Source organism: Oncorhynchus tshawytscha, linkage group LG29 (genome assembly GCF_018296145.1).
Source record: "Oncorhynchus tshawytscha isolate Ot180627B linkage group LG29, Otsh_v2.0, whole genome shotgun sequence".
NCBI lineage: Eukaryota > Metazoa > Chordata > Actinopteri > Salmoniformes > Salmonidae > Oncorhynchus > Oncorhynchus tshawytscha.
This window is the reverse complement of record NC_056457.1, coordinates 15,204,453-15,221,038: the sequence shown is the minus strand read 5'-3', so window position 1 is coordinate 15,221,038 and position 16,586 is coordinate 15,204,453. Positions and strand designations below refer to the sequence as shown.

Genomic DNA, 16,586 nt, shown 5'->3' with positions numbered 1-16,586 from the left:
AGTCAGTCTCCGTCTAAATGACATTAAATAACATGGAAACTTGATGGGGGAACAGACACACACACACCAGCTCCGCTTTTTGCTTTGGTGTAGTGAGTGATTGAGAGAAGGAATTCCTCATTACTCAGACCTCTTTGTTCACATCGCATCGCTCAAATACTTTCCACCCGTCTCCTCTCCTCTGCCAGTTGTATTTATCAGTCATGTCTCAACGTTTGATGCAGGGTCTGCTTTCCAAATGCCACCCTATTCCCTATATAGTGCTCCTCCTTCGACCAGGAAGCATTAAAGAATGTAGGGAATAGGGTCATATTTTGGACGTACCCAGGGACCATGTGCGGCTGCCCCGCTGTGCTCTGACTCTGAGGGAGTGAAAATGTGCCTCGCTCGCTGACAAACGGGTGGGCTGAGTGCTGACTTTGTTGTGTCTAGACAGACGCCACTGCGTGTGACGTGAGTGTTGCATTGTGAAACGTATTGACGTGCCGGTCTGTAATGTAAACTTCTCTTAGACTGTGTTATTGTGTGGGGGGTTTGGTGCGGGGGTTATGGTAGGATGTGTTGCTAACCCAAGGGAGATAAACTCAGTTGTGTCTGGCTGAATACATCAACTCTCTTTCTCAATGGGACCTGTAGAAAAGGGGAACAAACAAAAAAAATATGATTTATCCTCTAGTTTAGTTTAGTCAGGTCCCAGTATTTAAGTCTGGCACCAACACTTCACTGGCACAGCGGTAAGCAGCAAGCAGCTATATGCCCACATAAAATACACATCAGCCATGGCACTGTGGGCAAACACACACACACACACTGTATGCCAATGTACTGTAAGTCACACTAATAAGGGTGAGTGTAACTTCCAGGGATCACTCCGTTTCTTGGCCCCTGGAGGCCCCTGTGTCTCTTTGTAGGAGCCCACACCTGATAGCATCAGACCAGTGTTATTCATACACAGCAGGGTTGACAGTATAATTCCACTGACTGACTGACTGACTGTGTGTGTGTGTGTGTGTGTGTGTGTGTGTGTGTGTGTGTGTGTGTGTGTGTGTGTGTGTGTGTGTGTGTGTGTGTGTGTGTGTGTGTGTGATCCCAATGTATAATCCCATTGACACTGTTTGTAGGGCGGAAAGACTTGCCGTCCTGTAAGCGCGCCATGTTGTCATGCCCGGCTTGTTCTCAACAGCGGTAACATCTTGTTTAGACAAAACACAAACTAAATCTAAAGCTGCATGTAATGTCTTTATTCGACTCGCCTGAAAGATTAGACAGAGATTTTGTCCTCTCTGTGTTTTTGTCATTTCTTTATCTCCACCTACAAGGAACAAGGTCAAAGGGAGAGGTGAACTCGGAGATTAAAAGCTTCCCGTAAGGTAATGTGCTGTGACCGTGGCAACGTTTGAACACAGTAACTTTACAGCAGTGGTTCCCGCTGTGACCCACCTAGACTTTTCGGACTTGTAGTCTACCACCACGTAAACCAAACCAGTCTCTAGACAGGACCTTACAGAGTAGATAACGACCAGGAGACGGATTAGGTGGAGGAGCAGGTGATGGTCTGGGCGTTGACACAATATTAAGCCATGGCTTGTGTTCCAAAGGACCCCCTATTCCCAACATAGTGTGTTACTTTTGATCAGACCCCTATGGACCCTGGTCAAAAGTAACACAATGCATAGGGAATAGGGTGCCATTTGGGACACAGACATGGTTCCCACGGCCGGTAACCTCTCTCCCCTTGCCCACCCACTCTCATTTCCCAGCAGTGATGATGAATGAGACTATGCTTACAGGCATTCTCAGAAGCATGACAGAAGCATTCAGTCACCCTGTGTTATCCACACCAGTCCCAGTCCCTGGATGACCTGTGTTCTGGGACTGTGTGTACCAGCTGGAAACCTATTTTCCTTCCAGTGAAATACTTTTGACCAGGCCCATAGGTCTCTCAGTGCTTCAGGTGAGAAATCTCACCTCATCTGGCACGGTAAGACGTAGTATGGCTCAATGTCAGCATGATATAAACATTAATCTTCATGGTGTGTATGTTATCAAATGTTTATGCTAATCTCATCAGACGATAGAAAAATTAAGGAAAAAAAATAACACCCAATCAGACAATTCTAAATCAAAACCTGGGCAATCTGACCACATGTAACACCCGGGCAATCTGACCACATTGAACACCCGGGCAATCTGACCACATTGAACACCCGGGCAATCTGACCACATGTAACACCCGGGCAATCTGACTACATGTAACACCCGGGCAATCTGACTACATGTAACACCCGGGCAATCTGACTACATGTAACACCCGGACAATCTGACTACATGTAACACCCAGACAATCTGACTACATAACACCCGGGCAATAACACCCACCCGGACAATCTGACTACATAACACCCGGGCAATCTGACTACATGTAACACCCGGACAATCTGACTACATGTAACACCCGGGCAATCTGACTACATGTAACACCCGGGCAATCTGACTACATGTAACACCCGGGCAATCTGACTACATGTAACACCCGGGCAATCTGACTACATGTAACACCCGGGCAATCTGACTACATGTAACACCCGGGCAATCTGACTACATGTAACACCCGGACAATCTGACTACATGTAACACCCGGACAATCTGACTACATGTAACACCCGGGCTGGTATTCCTTTTAGACACACATCAGTGCCTCTGAAAATGTACTTCTCGTGGAATTTTACTCCCAAGTGGAATTCTTCATTTGCAGCTGGTATGGTATTTCTCTCGTCTCCTCTCGCTCTCTTTAAATGATTTCTTCACCTACGGAGAGGAGACATGCACGTACGAACCAAAGGGAGGCATGCAAGCAAACACACACACACACAGACAAACGCGTAACGAGGAGAGACAGGTGAGAGATAGCCTGGCGCAGGGCCAGTGTGATGGATGGAGGGGAGAGGAAGATTTCTCAGTGGATGAGTGTCTCTCCTCTAATCCAGGTGATTAGTCATGCCTCCTCTTCTATCAAAGTGTAAGCCGCTGTTTTCTATCGTCTCGTCTCAACCAGGAGGCCAGTAACATGAGATTGACGGGGAGAGTATCAATGTGACTAATGTGTATATCTGTCACACACACACACACACACACACACACACACACACACACTAGTGAGTGGTAATAATTATGTCCGGCATTTGATCTCTTGTTGTCACATTTCTCACATTCCTGATGACTGATGAAAACAAAATGGGCTATTGTTGTTAAAGAAAACATGCTTTATATGCTGTCAAATGGTCCATACAGTAATGGCTTGAGGTACTGTATCTATCAACTTGTTATTAAAAAAAGGGAAAGCACTCGCACGTCTGAGGTTTTTTGTTGCAGGTGCCTGGGAATCATTCTAGGATATCTTCAAACTGTGCTTGCCTGTATGCTTCATAAACACAAGTGATACGGGCAAGTTTTTATTTTATTTTAAAGGCCCAGTGCTGTCAAAAATGTGATTTCCTGTGTTTTATATATATATTCCACACTTTGAGGTTGGAATAGTACTTTCTTGCTTGAGAAATAGCTTTTTGCCAAGAATTAATTGAACCATTTTACTTAATTGTTACCCAGAAATGATTTGATATTGAGATAAAAACGGCTGCATTGGACCTTTTAAGACATCAACTTGTTATTAAAAAGCTATATTATATATCTTTACCAACAGTTAGCTAACTCAGACCATGACTCATGTCGTCAACATACAAATTCAGACCTACGCTATATAATTGTTGCAATGTGTTTCGTCTCTCAAAACATTTATTCAGAACCAAGAACTTGCTGTCGAATTTACATCCCTCTTTGATGTCCTGCTATATTTAATAAAGCGTTACTGGTTTTAGTTTTGTGACAATAAACATGAAGTTATTTATATTTTACTACCCTTCTTTTCTACTCAGTCATGACCCTGCTTATTAGACTGAGAGTGCATCCCAAATGGAACCCTATGCTCTATATAGTGCACTACTTTTGACCAGGGTCCACAAAGCCATAAAGAGACTAGGCTGTCATTTGGAACTCAGATGAAGTTATGCTTTCTGTTTTCAATGATTGTATTATTGTCTCTGTTACCGAAACGCGTGTCACCTACTTCGCCTTGAAGCTGAAAATTCTATTCTCTGATACCTGATCATATAAGCCTGTTTAAAGCTGAACATGGGCCCAGTGGTGAACCTGGGAAGACACAGCACTGAACCTGGGAACACTATCGCGTGTGGAACTCAGTTCAGCTTTATTCTGTCTCCCTGTCCAACAGCAGTATGTTAAAACAAACCAGAGAGAGAGATAGGGGGAGGGGGGGTGAAAGAGACAGAGAGACTGGGGAGAAGGAGAGGGGATGACACTGGCGTGTCTAGTTCATATGGAGCTCTTTAGAGAGTCATGCAGACCGAGGACTGTTCTTATGAGGACACAGGGAGAGAACACAGAGAAACTTCTCCCCTTCTCTCTGGTCAGGATGTGTGGTCTCTCTCTCATCATCTCTCCTTCAGGACTGCCTTCTCTGTCTCTTCTCCTTACAACCACCATCTATTTATTGGCTAATTGATGCAAGATAGTCTCGTCAGTCTATCGTCTCTTAGTGTGTGTGTGTGTGTGTGTTGGTTCATCCTTCCTCAGTTCTGGACGGCTGAGACGGCTAAGACAGATACAATGCATCTGTTGATGACTCAGTGACTATGATAAATGACTGTCCCTCTCCTTCTCTCCCTCTTTCCCCTCTCTCACTCTTTCCTTCTATTCCTCATCCCTCTTCCTCACTCCATCTCCCTGTACTTCACCCATTCTCTCTCTTCCCTGTCTCCCTCTCTCCCTCCCCCTTTCTCCCTCTCTCTCCTCTCGCCCTCTCTCCTCTCTCTCCATAGAGGACCTAGATGACCTGCGTATGGAGGGGGTAACAGGGCTGGCCCCATCAGGAAGTAAGTTCAGTCAGGGTCGTAGTTCCTACCTCCCAGAGCCCCAGGCCAAGGTCACACTCAACATCTGCTCAAGGTGTGCAAGGTAAATATGTATCCTTTACTCTGACCTGGGGGTTACCTGGGCCTTACCTGTGCCAGTGTGTCTGTTTGGCAATTGGTTGTCTGTCTGCTCTATAACTTGGTACAGAGAGAGTGGGGCAAGTCTGTGTCCAAAGACTCCTCTTCTCTCTGCTCAGTGAGTGCATTTGTCTGAGCAGATAGGGTACTGCATATGAGAAATGCTTGCCTGACTTACTACTGCAGTGTCCATAGGCCCAGTTCCCTATCACTATACTAGTTCAGTTCCCTATCACTACACTAGCCCTGTTCCATATCACTATACTAGTTCAATTCCCTATCACTATACTAGTTCAGTTGCCTATCACTATACTAGCCCAGTTCCCTATCACTATACTAGTTCAGTTCCCTATCACTATACTAGTTCAGTTCCCTATCACTATACTAGCCCAGTTCCCTATCACTATACTAGCCCAGTTCCTATGACTATCACTACACTAGCCCAGTTCCCTATCACTACACTAGCCCAGTTCCCTATCACTATACTAGTTCAGTTCCCTATCACTATACTAGTTCAGTTCCCTATCACTATACTAGCCCAGTTCCCTATCACTATACTTGTTCAGTTCCCTATCACTATACTAGCCCAGTTACACTAGTCCCTATCCTATCACTATACTAGTTCCCTATTCCCTACACTATACTAGCCCAGTTCCCTATCACTATACTAGCCCAGTTCCCTAGTTCACTATACTAGTTCAGTTCCCTATCACTACACTAGCCCTGTTCCATATCACTATACTAGTTCAATTCCCTATCACTATACTAGTTCAGTTGCCTATCACTATACTAGCCCAGTTCCCTATCACTATACTAGTTCAGTTCCCTATCACTATACTAGTTCAGTTCCCTATCACTATACTAGCCCAGTTCCCTATCACTATACTAGCCTAGTTCCCTATCACTATACTAGTCTGGTTCCCTATCGCTATACTAGCCCAGTGTTCTATGACTATACTAGCCCAGTTCTCTATCACTGTACTAGCCCAGTTCTCTATCGCTATACTAGCCCAGTTCTCTATCGCTATACTAGTCCGGTTCCCTATCACTATACTAGCCTGGTTCCCTATCACTATACTAGCCCGGTGTTCTATGACTATACTAGCCCAGTTCTCTATCGCTATACTAGCCCAGTTCTCTATCGCTATACTAGTCCGGTTCCCTATCACTATACTAGCCTGGTTCCCTATCACTATACTAGCCCAGTGTTCTATGACTATACTAGTTCAGTTCTCTATCACTATACTAGTCCAGTTCTCTATCACTATACTAGTTCCCTATCACTATACTAGTTCCAGTTCCCTATCACTATACTATCACTATACTAGCCTGGTTCCCTATCACTATACTAGCCCAGTGTTCTATGACTATACTAGTTCAGTTCTCTATCACTATACTAGTTCAGTTCTCTATCACTATACTAGTTCAGTTCTCTATCACTATACTAGTTCAGTTCCTATCACTATACTAGTCCAGTTCTATATCACTATACTAGTCCAGTTCTATATCACTATACTAGCCAAGTTCTCTGACTACACTAGTCCAGTTCCCTATCACTACACTAGCCCAGTTCCCTATAACTATACTAGTCCAGTTCCTTATCACTATAATAGTCCAGTTCCCTATCACTATACCAGTCCAGTTCCCTATCACTATACCAGTCCAGTTCCCTATCACTACACCAGTACAGTTCCCTATCACTACACTAGCCCAGTTCTCTATCACTATACTAGTCCAGTTCCCTATCACTATACTAGTTCAGTTCCCTATCACTATACTAGCCCAGTTCCCTATCATTATACTAGCCCAGTTCCCTATCACTACACAAGTTCAGTTCCCTATCACTACACAAGTCCAGTTCCCTATCACTACACAAGTCCAGTTCCCTATCACTACACAAGTCCAGTTCCCTATCACTACACAAGTCCAGTTCCCTATCACTATACTAGCCCAGTTCCCTATTACTATACTAGCCCAGTTCCCTATCACTATACTAGCCCAGTTCCCTATCACTATACTAGCCCAGTTCCTTATCACTACACCAGCCCAGTTCCCTATCACTACACTAGCCCAGTTCCCTATCACTATACTAGTTCAGTTCCCTATCACTATACTAGTTCAGTTCCCTATCACTATACTAGCCCAGTTCCCTATCACTATACTAGTTCAGTTCTCTATCACTATACTAGTCCAGTTCTCTATCGCTATACTAGTCCAGTTCTATATCACTATACTAGCCAAGTTCTCTATGACTATACTAGTCCAGTTCCCTATACTACACAAGTCCAGTTCCCTATCACTACACAAGTCCAGTTCCCTATCACTACACAAGTCCAGTTCCCTATCACTACACTAGCCCAGTTCCCTATTACTATACTAGCCCAGTTCTCTATCACTATACTAGCCCAGTTCTCTATCGCTATACTAGTTCAGTTCTCTATCACTATACTAGTTCAGTTCTCTATCACTATACTAGTCCAGTTCTATATCACTATACTAGCCAAGTTCTCTATGACTATACTAGTCCAGTTCCCTATCACTACACAAGTTCAGTTCCCTATCACTACACAAGTCCAGTTCCCTATCACTACACAAGTCCAGTTCCCTATCACTACACCAGTCCAGTTCCCTATCACTACACCAGTCCAGTTCCCTATCACTACACCAGTCCAGTTCCCTATCACTACACTAGCCCAGTTCCCTATTACTATACTAGCCCAGTTCTCTATCGCTATACTAGCCCAGTTTTCTACCGCTATACTAGCCCAGTTCCCCATCACTGTACTAGCCCAGTTCCCTATCACTATACTAGTCCAGTTCCCTATCACTATACTAGCCCAGTTTTCTACCACTATACTAGCCCAGTTCCCCATCACTGTACTAGCCCAGTTCCCTATTTCTACACTAGTCCAGTTCCCTATCACTATACTAGTCCAGTTCCCTATCACTATACTAGTCTAGTTCCCTATCACTATACTAGTCTAGTTCCCTATCACTATACTAGCCTAGTTCCCTATCACTATACTAGCCCAGTTCTCTATATCACTATACTAGCCCAGTTCCCTATCACTATACTAGTCCAGTTCCCTATCACTATACTAGCCTAGTTCCCTATCACCATACTAGTCCAGTTCCCTGTCACTATATTAGCCTACTTCCCTATCACTATACTAGTCCAGTTCTCTATTACTATACTAGCCCAGTTCCATATCACTATACTAGCCCAGTTCTCTATCACTATACTAGTTCAGTTCCCTATCGCTATACTAGCCCATTTCCCTATCACTATGCTAGTCCAGTTCCATATCACTATACTAGTCCAGTTCTCTATCACAAAACTAGCCCAGTTCCCTATCACTGTACTAGCCCAGTTCCCTATCACTGTACTAGCCCAGTTCCCTATCACTATACTAGTCCAGTTCCCTATCACTATACTAGCCCAGTTTTCTATCACTATACTAGCCCAGTTCCCTATCACTATACTAGTCCAGTTCCCTATCACTATACTAGCCCAGTTCCCTATCACTATACTAGTCCAGTTCCCTATCACTATACTAGCCCAGTTTTCTATCACTATACTAGCCCAGTTCCCTATCACTATACTAGTCCAGTTCCCTATCACTGTATTAGCCTACTTCCCTATCACTATACTAGTCCAGTTCTCTATTACTATACTAGCCAAGTTCCCTATCACTATACTAGCCCAGTTCTCTATCACTATACTAGCCAAGTTCCCTATCACCATACTAGTCCAGTTCCCTATCACTATACTAGCCTAGTTCCCTATCACTATACTAGTCCAGTTCCCTATCACTATACTAGCCTAGTTCCCTATCACTATACCAGTCCAGTTGTCTATTACTATACTAGTCTAGGTCCCTATCACTATACTAGTCCGGTTCCCTATCACTATACTAGCCTAGTTCCCTATCACTATACTAGCCCAGTGTTCTATCACTATACTAGCCTAGTTCCCTATCACTATACTAGTCTGGTTCCCTATCACTATACTAGCCTGGTTCCCTATCACTATACTAGCCCAGTGTTCTATCACTATACTAGCCCAGTTCCCTATCACTATACTATCTCAGTTCCCTATCACTATACTAGCCCAGTTCCCTATCACTATACTAGTTCAGTTCTCTATCACTATACTAGTCCAGTTCTCTATTACTATACTAGTCTAGTTCCCTATCACTATACTAGCCTAGTTCCCTATCACTATACTAGCCTAGTTCCCTATCACTATACTAGCCCAGTTTTCTATCACTATACTAGCCCAGTTCCCTATTTCTACACTAGTCCCTGTCTTAGGTGTCTCTTTATGTAGTGTTGTGGTGTCTCTCTTGTCGTGATGTGTGTTTTGTCCTATATTTTGTGGCTAGAGCTGCATGCCCCTGGCCCATAGATGTGGCTAGAGCTGCATGTCCCTGCTGGGCCTTGCTCTGGCTGCAAATCTCCAGTGTTCACAAACTCATCGCAGACCCTGTCCCTAAGTACTGTGTGTATGTGTGTGCGCGTATGTGTGTCTTTGTGTCGTCACAGCCTGGTAGACTGAGAGAGGGTCAGATGAGAGAGGGTCAGATGAGAGAGAGACATAGGGGAGAGAGAGAGTGAGATTTGTTCATTTCAAAAGTTATCTTCCATTCTTACAATAATCCCTTAGGTACAAAGTGGTGGTGGCTGTGGAGGAATGTCCAGTTCCCTATCACTATACTAGCCCAGTTTTCTATCACTACACTAGTCCAGTTCCCTATCACTACACCTGTTCAGTTCCCTATCACTATACTAGCCCAGTTCTCTATCACTATACTAGCCCAGTTCCCTATCACTATACTAGTCCAGTTCCCTATCACTATACTAGCCTAGTTCCCTATCACCATACTAGTCCAGTTCCCTATCACTATATTAGCCTACTTCCCTATCACTATACTAGTCCAGTTCTCTATTACTATACTAGCCCGGTTAGCCAATGTGCGGGAGCACTGGTTGGTCAGCCCAATTGAGGTAGTATGTACATGAATGTATAGTTAAAGTGATTATGTATATATGATAAACAGAGAGTAGCAGCAGCGTAAAAAGAGGGGTTGGGAAGGGGCACACAATGCAAATAGTCCGGATAGCCATTTGATTACCTGTTCAGGAGTCTTATGGCTTGGGTGTAAAAACTGTTGAGAAGCCTTTTTGTCCTAGACTTGGCACTCCGGTACTGCTTGCCATGCGGTAGTAGACAGAACAGTCTATGACTGGGGTGGCTGGGGTCTTTGACAATTTTTAGGGCCTTCCTCTGACACCACCTGGTGTAGAGTTCCTGGATGGCAGGCAGCTTAACCACAGTGATGTACTGGGCTGTACGCACTACCCTCTGTAGTGCCTTGCGGTCAGAGGCCGAGCAATTGCCGTACCAGGAAGTGATGCAACCAGGATGCTCTCAATGTTGCAGCTGTTGAACCTTTTGAGGATCTCAGGACCCATGCCAAATCTTTTATGTCTCCTGAGGGGGAACATGCTTTGTCGTGCCCTCATCACAACTGTCTTGGTGTGTTCAGACCATTCTAGTTTGTTGTTGATGTGGACACCAAGGAACTTGAAGCTCTCAACCTGCTACGGCCCCGTCGATGAGAATGGGGGCGTGCTCGGTGCTCCTTTTCCTGTAGTCCACAATCATCTCCTTAGTCTTGGTTACATTGAGGGATAGGTTGTTATTCTGGCACCACACGGCCAGGTCTCTGACCTCCTCCCTATAGGCTGTCTCGTCGTTGTCGGTGATCAGGCCTACCACTGTTGTGTCGTCTGCAAACTTAATGATGGTGTTGGAGTCGTGCCTGGCCATGCAGTCGTGGGTGAACAGAGAGTACAGGAGTGGACTGAGCACACACCCCTGGGGAGCTCCGGTGTTGAGGATCAGCGTGGCAGATGTGTTGCTACCTCCCCTCACCATCTGGGGTCAGCCCATCAGGAAGTCCGGGATCCAGTTGCAGAGGGAGGTGTTTAGTCCCAGAATCCTTAGCTTCGTGATGAGATTTGAGGGTACTATGGTGTTGAACACTGAGCTGTAGTCAATGAATAGCATTCTCACATAAGTGTTCCATTTGTCCAGGTGGGGAAGGGCAGTGTGGTGTACAATAGAGATTGCATCATCTGTGGATTTGTTGGGGCGGTATGCAAATTAGAGTGGGTCTAGGGTTTCTGGGATAATGGTGTTGATGTGAGCCATTAACAACCTTTCAATGCACTTCATGGCTACGGAAGACACCTGCCAATTGGTCAGCACATGCCCAGAGCACACGTCCTGGTAATCTGTCTGGCCCCGTAGCCTTGTGTATGTTCACCTGTTTAAAGGTCTTACTCACATCGGCTACGGAGAGCGTGATCACACAGTCGTCTGGAACAGCTGATGCTCTCATGCATGCCTCAGTGTTGCTTGCCTCGAAGCGAGCATAGAAGTGATTTAGCTTCTCTGGTAGACTCGTGTCATTGGGCAGCTCGCTCCTGTACTTCCTTTTGTGGTCTGTAATAGTTTGCAAGCCCTGCCACATAAGACGAGTGTCGGAGCTGGTGTAGTATGATATCACTATACTAGCCCAGTTCCCTATCACTATACTAGCCCAGTAGAAAGTCTTTATCTCCCTCCCCACTCATGCTAGGCTCCAGGGAAGCAGGTTTATTATTAGGATGGATAGGTTTCACAGGCACTTCTGGGAATCCCATTGAGACATGGTTGGGTCTAAAGCACACACTGTAAAGCTTTTGTTAGAGGTGAGAGCCAGCCTCTCTCTCTCTCTCTCTTTGCTACTTTCTCTCTCTCTCTCTCTCTCCTTCTCCACGCACATCTCTCTCTCACGCTCTGCTCCCGTTTGACCTCTGACCCCTGTCTTTACAGCCCCCTGTTCACAGGCATGTCTACTGAACACACTCCTCATACCACAGAACACAGTGTGTGTGTGGGTCTGTGTGTGCGTGTGTTTAAATAACCTCTGATATTACAGTCCCGTGCATCTGGAATAAAGCCTGGGCCGTCTGTCCAAGGCATTTCCAGGCCAGTGATGTGTGATCTGTTTAGGGCCCTTCCCTTCCCTCCCATCCCTCACCATCTAAAACAACTAGAGCTCGTCAGCCAATAAACCTCTAGAGGATCTAGTGGTCAGGTTAAAGGAATTTGGCCGGAACAGAATAGACGGAGAGGGGGAGAAAGCAGATGTCTGACGTTTCACTGAGAGAGATATTTGCACAGAGCCAAAGCTAGCTCCAGATACGGCTACAACGTCAGTGGATATGTCCCAAATGGCACCCTATTCCCTGGTCAAAAGTTGTGCACTATATAGGGAATAGGGTGCCATTTGGGATGCACACATTGTGATCCAGGAGCTGGCTTAGTCATTATAAGCCATAGATATAAACTATTGAACTTTAAACATTCAGGTGGTAAACAATCTGCCTACAAACCTTCTGATAACATTCAGTATCATGAGAAACCCATCTACCCATCTTAGACACGCATTACCAAACAGATAAGCGGCGTGGATGAATGAAAAATGAAAAGAACAAGAAAGAGGACAAAACCCAAATAGAGAGGGAAGGGGGAGGGGGGGATGGAGGAGTGTGCCTGGCGTCTGACCTGTCTAATACCCCATTATCTCAACCTGGCATCGGGCAGAGTCATGCCCGCTTGGGCCCTATTGCACCCAACACCCAGAAACATGAGCATAACATTGGGCTGGGAGGGAGGATAAACAGGAAACGTGCCGGAAGAGAAAACAAGTGATCTAAAAAATAAATAAAAATGATAAAGAGGTGATAATGGAGACCGGTATCAGCGCAGGGCGGTCTTGTGACAACAAGCACATTTTGGAATGCACTTAAGATATGATATTCTGTTCTTGATCTGGAGGAATGTAGACTGTAGGTAAGTGCTGATACAAAGAGGAAGAGAGAGGGAGAGGGGGAGAAAGAAGGAGAGAGGGAGAGAGCGAGAGGGAGAGAAAGGAAGAGAGAGAGAGGAGAGAGAGAGAGAGGGAGACAGTGGGTGTGTGACAGAGAGGGGGGTAAATTGGCTATCCCAATACTCAAAGGCTGGCAAGATGTCTTTCATATACATACTTCAGAGGAGGCTGGTGGGAGGACCTATAGGAGGATGGGCTCATTGTAATGACAGGAATGAATGGAACGGAGACAAACATGTGGTTTCCATATGTTTGATGTGTTTGATACCATTCCATTTATTCTATTCCAGCAATTACAATGACCCCGTCCTCCTATGTTTCCCTCCACCAGTCTCCTCTAACTTAGTCTGGGAAGCCATCGAAGTGAAAGACAAAAATACAAGACCACTATGCCAGCCGGGGAACAACAGCATGGAGGTGATTAATCTATAGTGACACCTCAGAGAGTGTTTATTAATTTACTGCAGCACTGTTAAATGCTGCCTGCGCCCCACCCAGTACTGTGTGTTACCAGTCACCTCCAGTCGAGCCTACCCAGAGGTGTGTGCAACAGCCATCTGTTCCAAGGCGTTACTTAGAGGAGGCAGATGTTACCAGGGACAGTGATAGACAACGAATATCATCCTTCCTTTCAATCCTTTTCTCAAAAGCGTGAGATTTCTTTATTTGATAGTTTTATAATGTTTTGGGCCCACCAGAGCTGCATGTCCCTGGCCCATAGATGTGGTTAGAGATGCCTGTACCTGGCCCATAGATGTGGTTAGAGATGCCTGTACCTGGCCCATAGATGTGGTTAGAGATGCCTGTACCTGGCCCATAGATGTGGCTAGAGCTGCATGTCCCTGGCCCATAGATGTGGCTAGAGCTGCATGTCCCTGGCCCATAGATGTGGCTAGAGCTGCATGTCCCTGGCCCATAGATATGGCTAGAGCTGCATGTCCCTGGCCCATAGATGTGGCTAGAGCTGCATGTCCCTGGCCCATAGATGTGGCTAGAGCTGCATGTCCCTGGCCCATAGATGTGGCTAGAGCTGCATGTCCCTGGCCCATAGATGTGGCTAGAGCTGCATGCCCTGGCCCATAGATGTGGCTAGAGCTGCATGCCCTGCCCATAGATGTGGCTAGAGCTGCATGCCCTGGCCCATAGATGCTAGAGCTGCATGTCCCTGGCCCAGATGTGGCTAGAGCTGCATGCCCCTGGCCCATAGATGTGGCTAGAGCTGCATGCCCCTGGCCCATAGATGTGGCTAGAGCTGCATGCCCCTGGCCCATAGATGTGGCTAGAGCTGCATGCCCCTGGCCCATAGATGTGGCTAGAGCTGCATGCCCCTGGCCCATAGATGTGGCTAGAGCTGCATGCCCCTGGCCCATAGATGTGGCTAGAGCTGCATGTCCCTGCTGGGCCTTGCTCTGGCTGCAAATCTCCAGTGTTCACAAACTCATCCCAGACCCTGTCCCTAAGTACTGTGTGTATGTGTGTGCGCGTATGTGTGTCTTTGTGTCGTCACAGCCTGGTAGACCATCCGTGGGATATGTAGACCGGGAATAGGCCTTATTAGAATATTTGTTTTCGTATATGGAATGCTTTCAGGGAATTGTGAATGGTAGTCAGGCCCAAATGCAGAGGACCACATCATTCAAAGCTGGGATGGTGCATATCTGGCGTTTTATTATTTTTGAGAGCGAGAGAGACAGACAGAGGAGAGAGAGTCAGACAGAGGAGAGAGAGTCAGACAGAGGAGAGAGAGTCAGACAGAGGAGAGAGAGTCAGACAGAGGAGAGAGAGTCAGACAGAGGAGAGAGAGAGAGACAGAGGAGAGAGAGAGAGACAGACAGAGGACAGAGAGAGAGAGAGACAGAGGAGAGAGAGAGACAGAGGAGAGAGAGAGAGACAGAGGAGAGAGAGAGAGACAGAGGAGAGAGAGAGAGACAGAGGAGAGAGACAGAGAGAGAGAGAGAGAGACAGAGGAGAGAGAGACAGACAGAGGAGAGAGAGAGACAGAGGAGAGAGAGACAGAGGAGGAGAGAGAGAGACAGAGGAGAGAGAGACAGACAGAGGAGAGAGAGACAGACAGAGGAGAGAGAGACAGACAGAGGAGAGAGAGACAGACAGAGGAGAGAGAGACAGACAGAGGAGAGAGAGACAGACAGAGGAGAGAGACAGACAGACAGAGAGAGAGAGAGACAGACAGAGGAGAGAGAGACAGACAGAGGAGGAGACAGAGGAGAGAGAGACAGACAGAGGAGAGAGAGACAGACAGAGGAGAGAGGGACAGACAGAGGTCAGAGGAGAGCGGGTCAGAGGAGAGCGGGTCAGAGGAGAGCGGGTCAGAGGAGAGCGGGTCAGAGGAGAGCGGGTCAGAGGAGAGCGGGTCAGAGGAGAGCGGGTCAGAGGAGAGCGGGTCAGAGGAGAGAGGCGGGTCAGAGGAGAGCGGGTCAGAGGAGAGAGGGTCAGAGGGAGAGGGTCAGAGGAGAGAGGGTCAGAGGAGAGAGGGTCAGAGGAGAGAGGGTCAGAGGAGAGAGGGTCAGAGGAGAGAGGGTCAGAGGAGAGAGTCAGATGAGAGAGGGTCAGATGAGAGAGGGTCAGATGAGAGAGAGACATAGGAGTGAGAGACATAGGAGAGAGAGAGAGATTTGTTCATTTCAAAAGTTATCTTCCATTCTTACAATAATCCCTTAGGTACAAAGTGGTGGTGGCTGTGGAGGAATGCCACACCATAAGTTGTTGTCATGTTGTGTTGTTACCATGCTGCGTTTTCATGTGTTGCTGCTATGTTGTTGTCTTAGGTGTCTCTTTATGTAGTGTTGTGGTGTCTCTCTTGTCGTGATGTGTGTTTTGTCCTATATTTTTATTTTTAATCTCAGCCCCCGTCCCCGCAAGGAGACCTTTTGCCTTTTGGTAGGCCTTCATTGTAAATAAGAATTTGTTCTTAACTGACTTGCCTAGTTAAATAAAGGTTAAATAAAATAAATGTATTTTGTCTCCAGTTAATGGCTTCCTCTGATTACATGGAAAATAGCATGCAACTAAAAGAATGCGTAACTAAAGCAGTGTGCAATTAAATGATATATAGTATGATTTACAGTCAACTAAATATATACTGTTCAAACATAAATACCATGAGTACAGATGATATGAAACTGTTTATAGGAGAAGAAGGAAACACTGAGGGAATCAAATGTGTGTTCCAAATGGCACCCTATGCCCTACATAGTGCACTACCTCTAACCAGAGCCTTAATGGGGAATAGGGTGCCATTTGGGATACAGTAAATGTCATCTAACATTATTTTTATCCGAACCGCTACGTCCAACCACAAAGCGAAGGCCAGAGTGTTCAGCTTGCGTTCCTGTTAGAAAACTGTTTGTCTTTCAGACACAGCGTGCTGCTCTTTGTCCAATCTCTGAGAGTGTTACATCTTTGACGTGAGGAGAAAGGCAGAAGCCACAACTTTTGGACAAGGCTCTCATCCCACTCCAAGCAGAGAGGATTTGTACTGGAAGGCCTATAGATATGCCATAGATAGGATTTGTACTGGTAGGCCTATAGATATGCCATAGATAGGATTTGTACTGGT

General features: G+C 46.0%; 1 protein-coding gene across 3 annotated transcripts in view; it reads left to right on the top strand.

The window, feature by feature from the left end:
- The window catches only part of lg29h8orf34 (linkage group 29 C8orf34 homolog), a 168,809-nt gene that overhangs the window by 88,077 nt on the left and 64,146 nt on the right, over positions 1 to 16,586 (top strand). For all 3 annotated transcript variants that reach the window (XR_006080322.1, XR_006080323.1, XM_042308945.1), the window contains exon 8: positions 4,896 to 5,031. Coding sequence is in view for 1 of the 3 variants with exons in the window: in XM_042308945.1 (XP_042164879.1) it covers positions 4,896 to 5,031 (136 nt within the window). In the remaining 2 variants the exon portion in view is untranslated. The remainder of the gene's footprint in view (positions 1 to 4,895; positions 5,032 to 16,586) is intronic.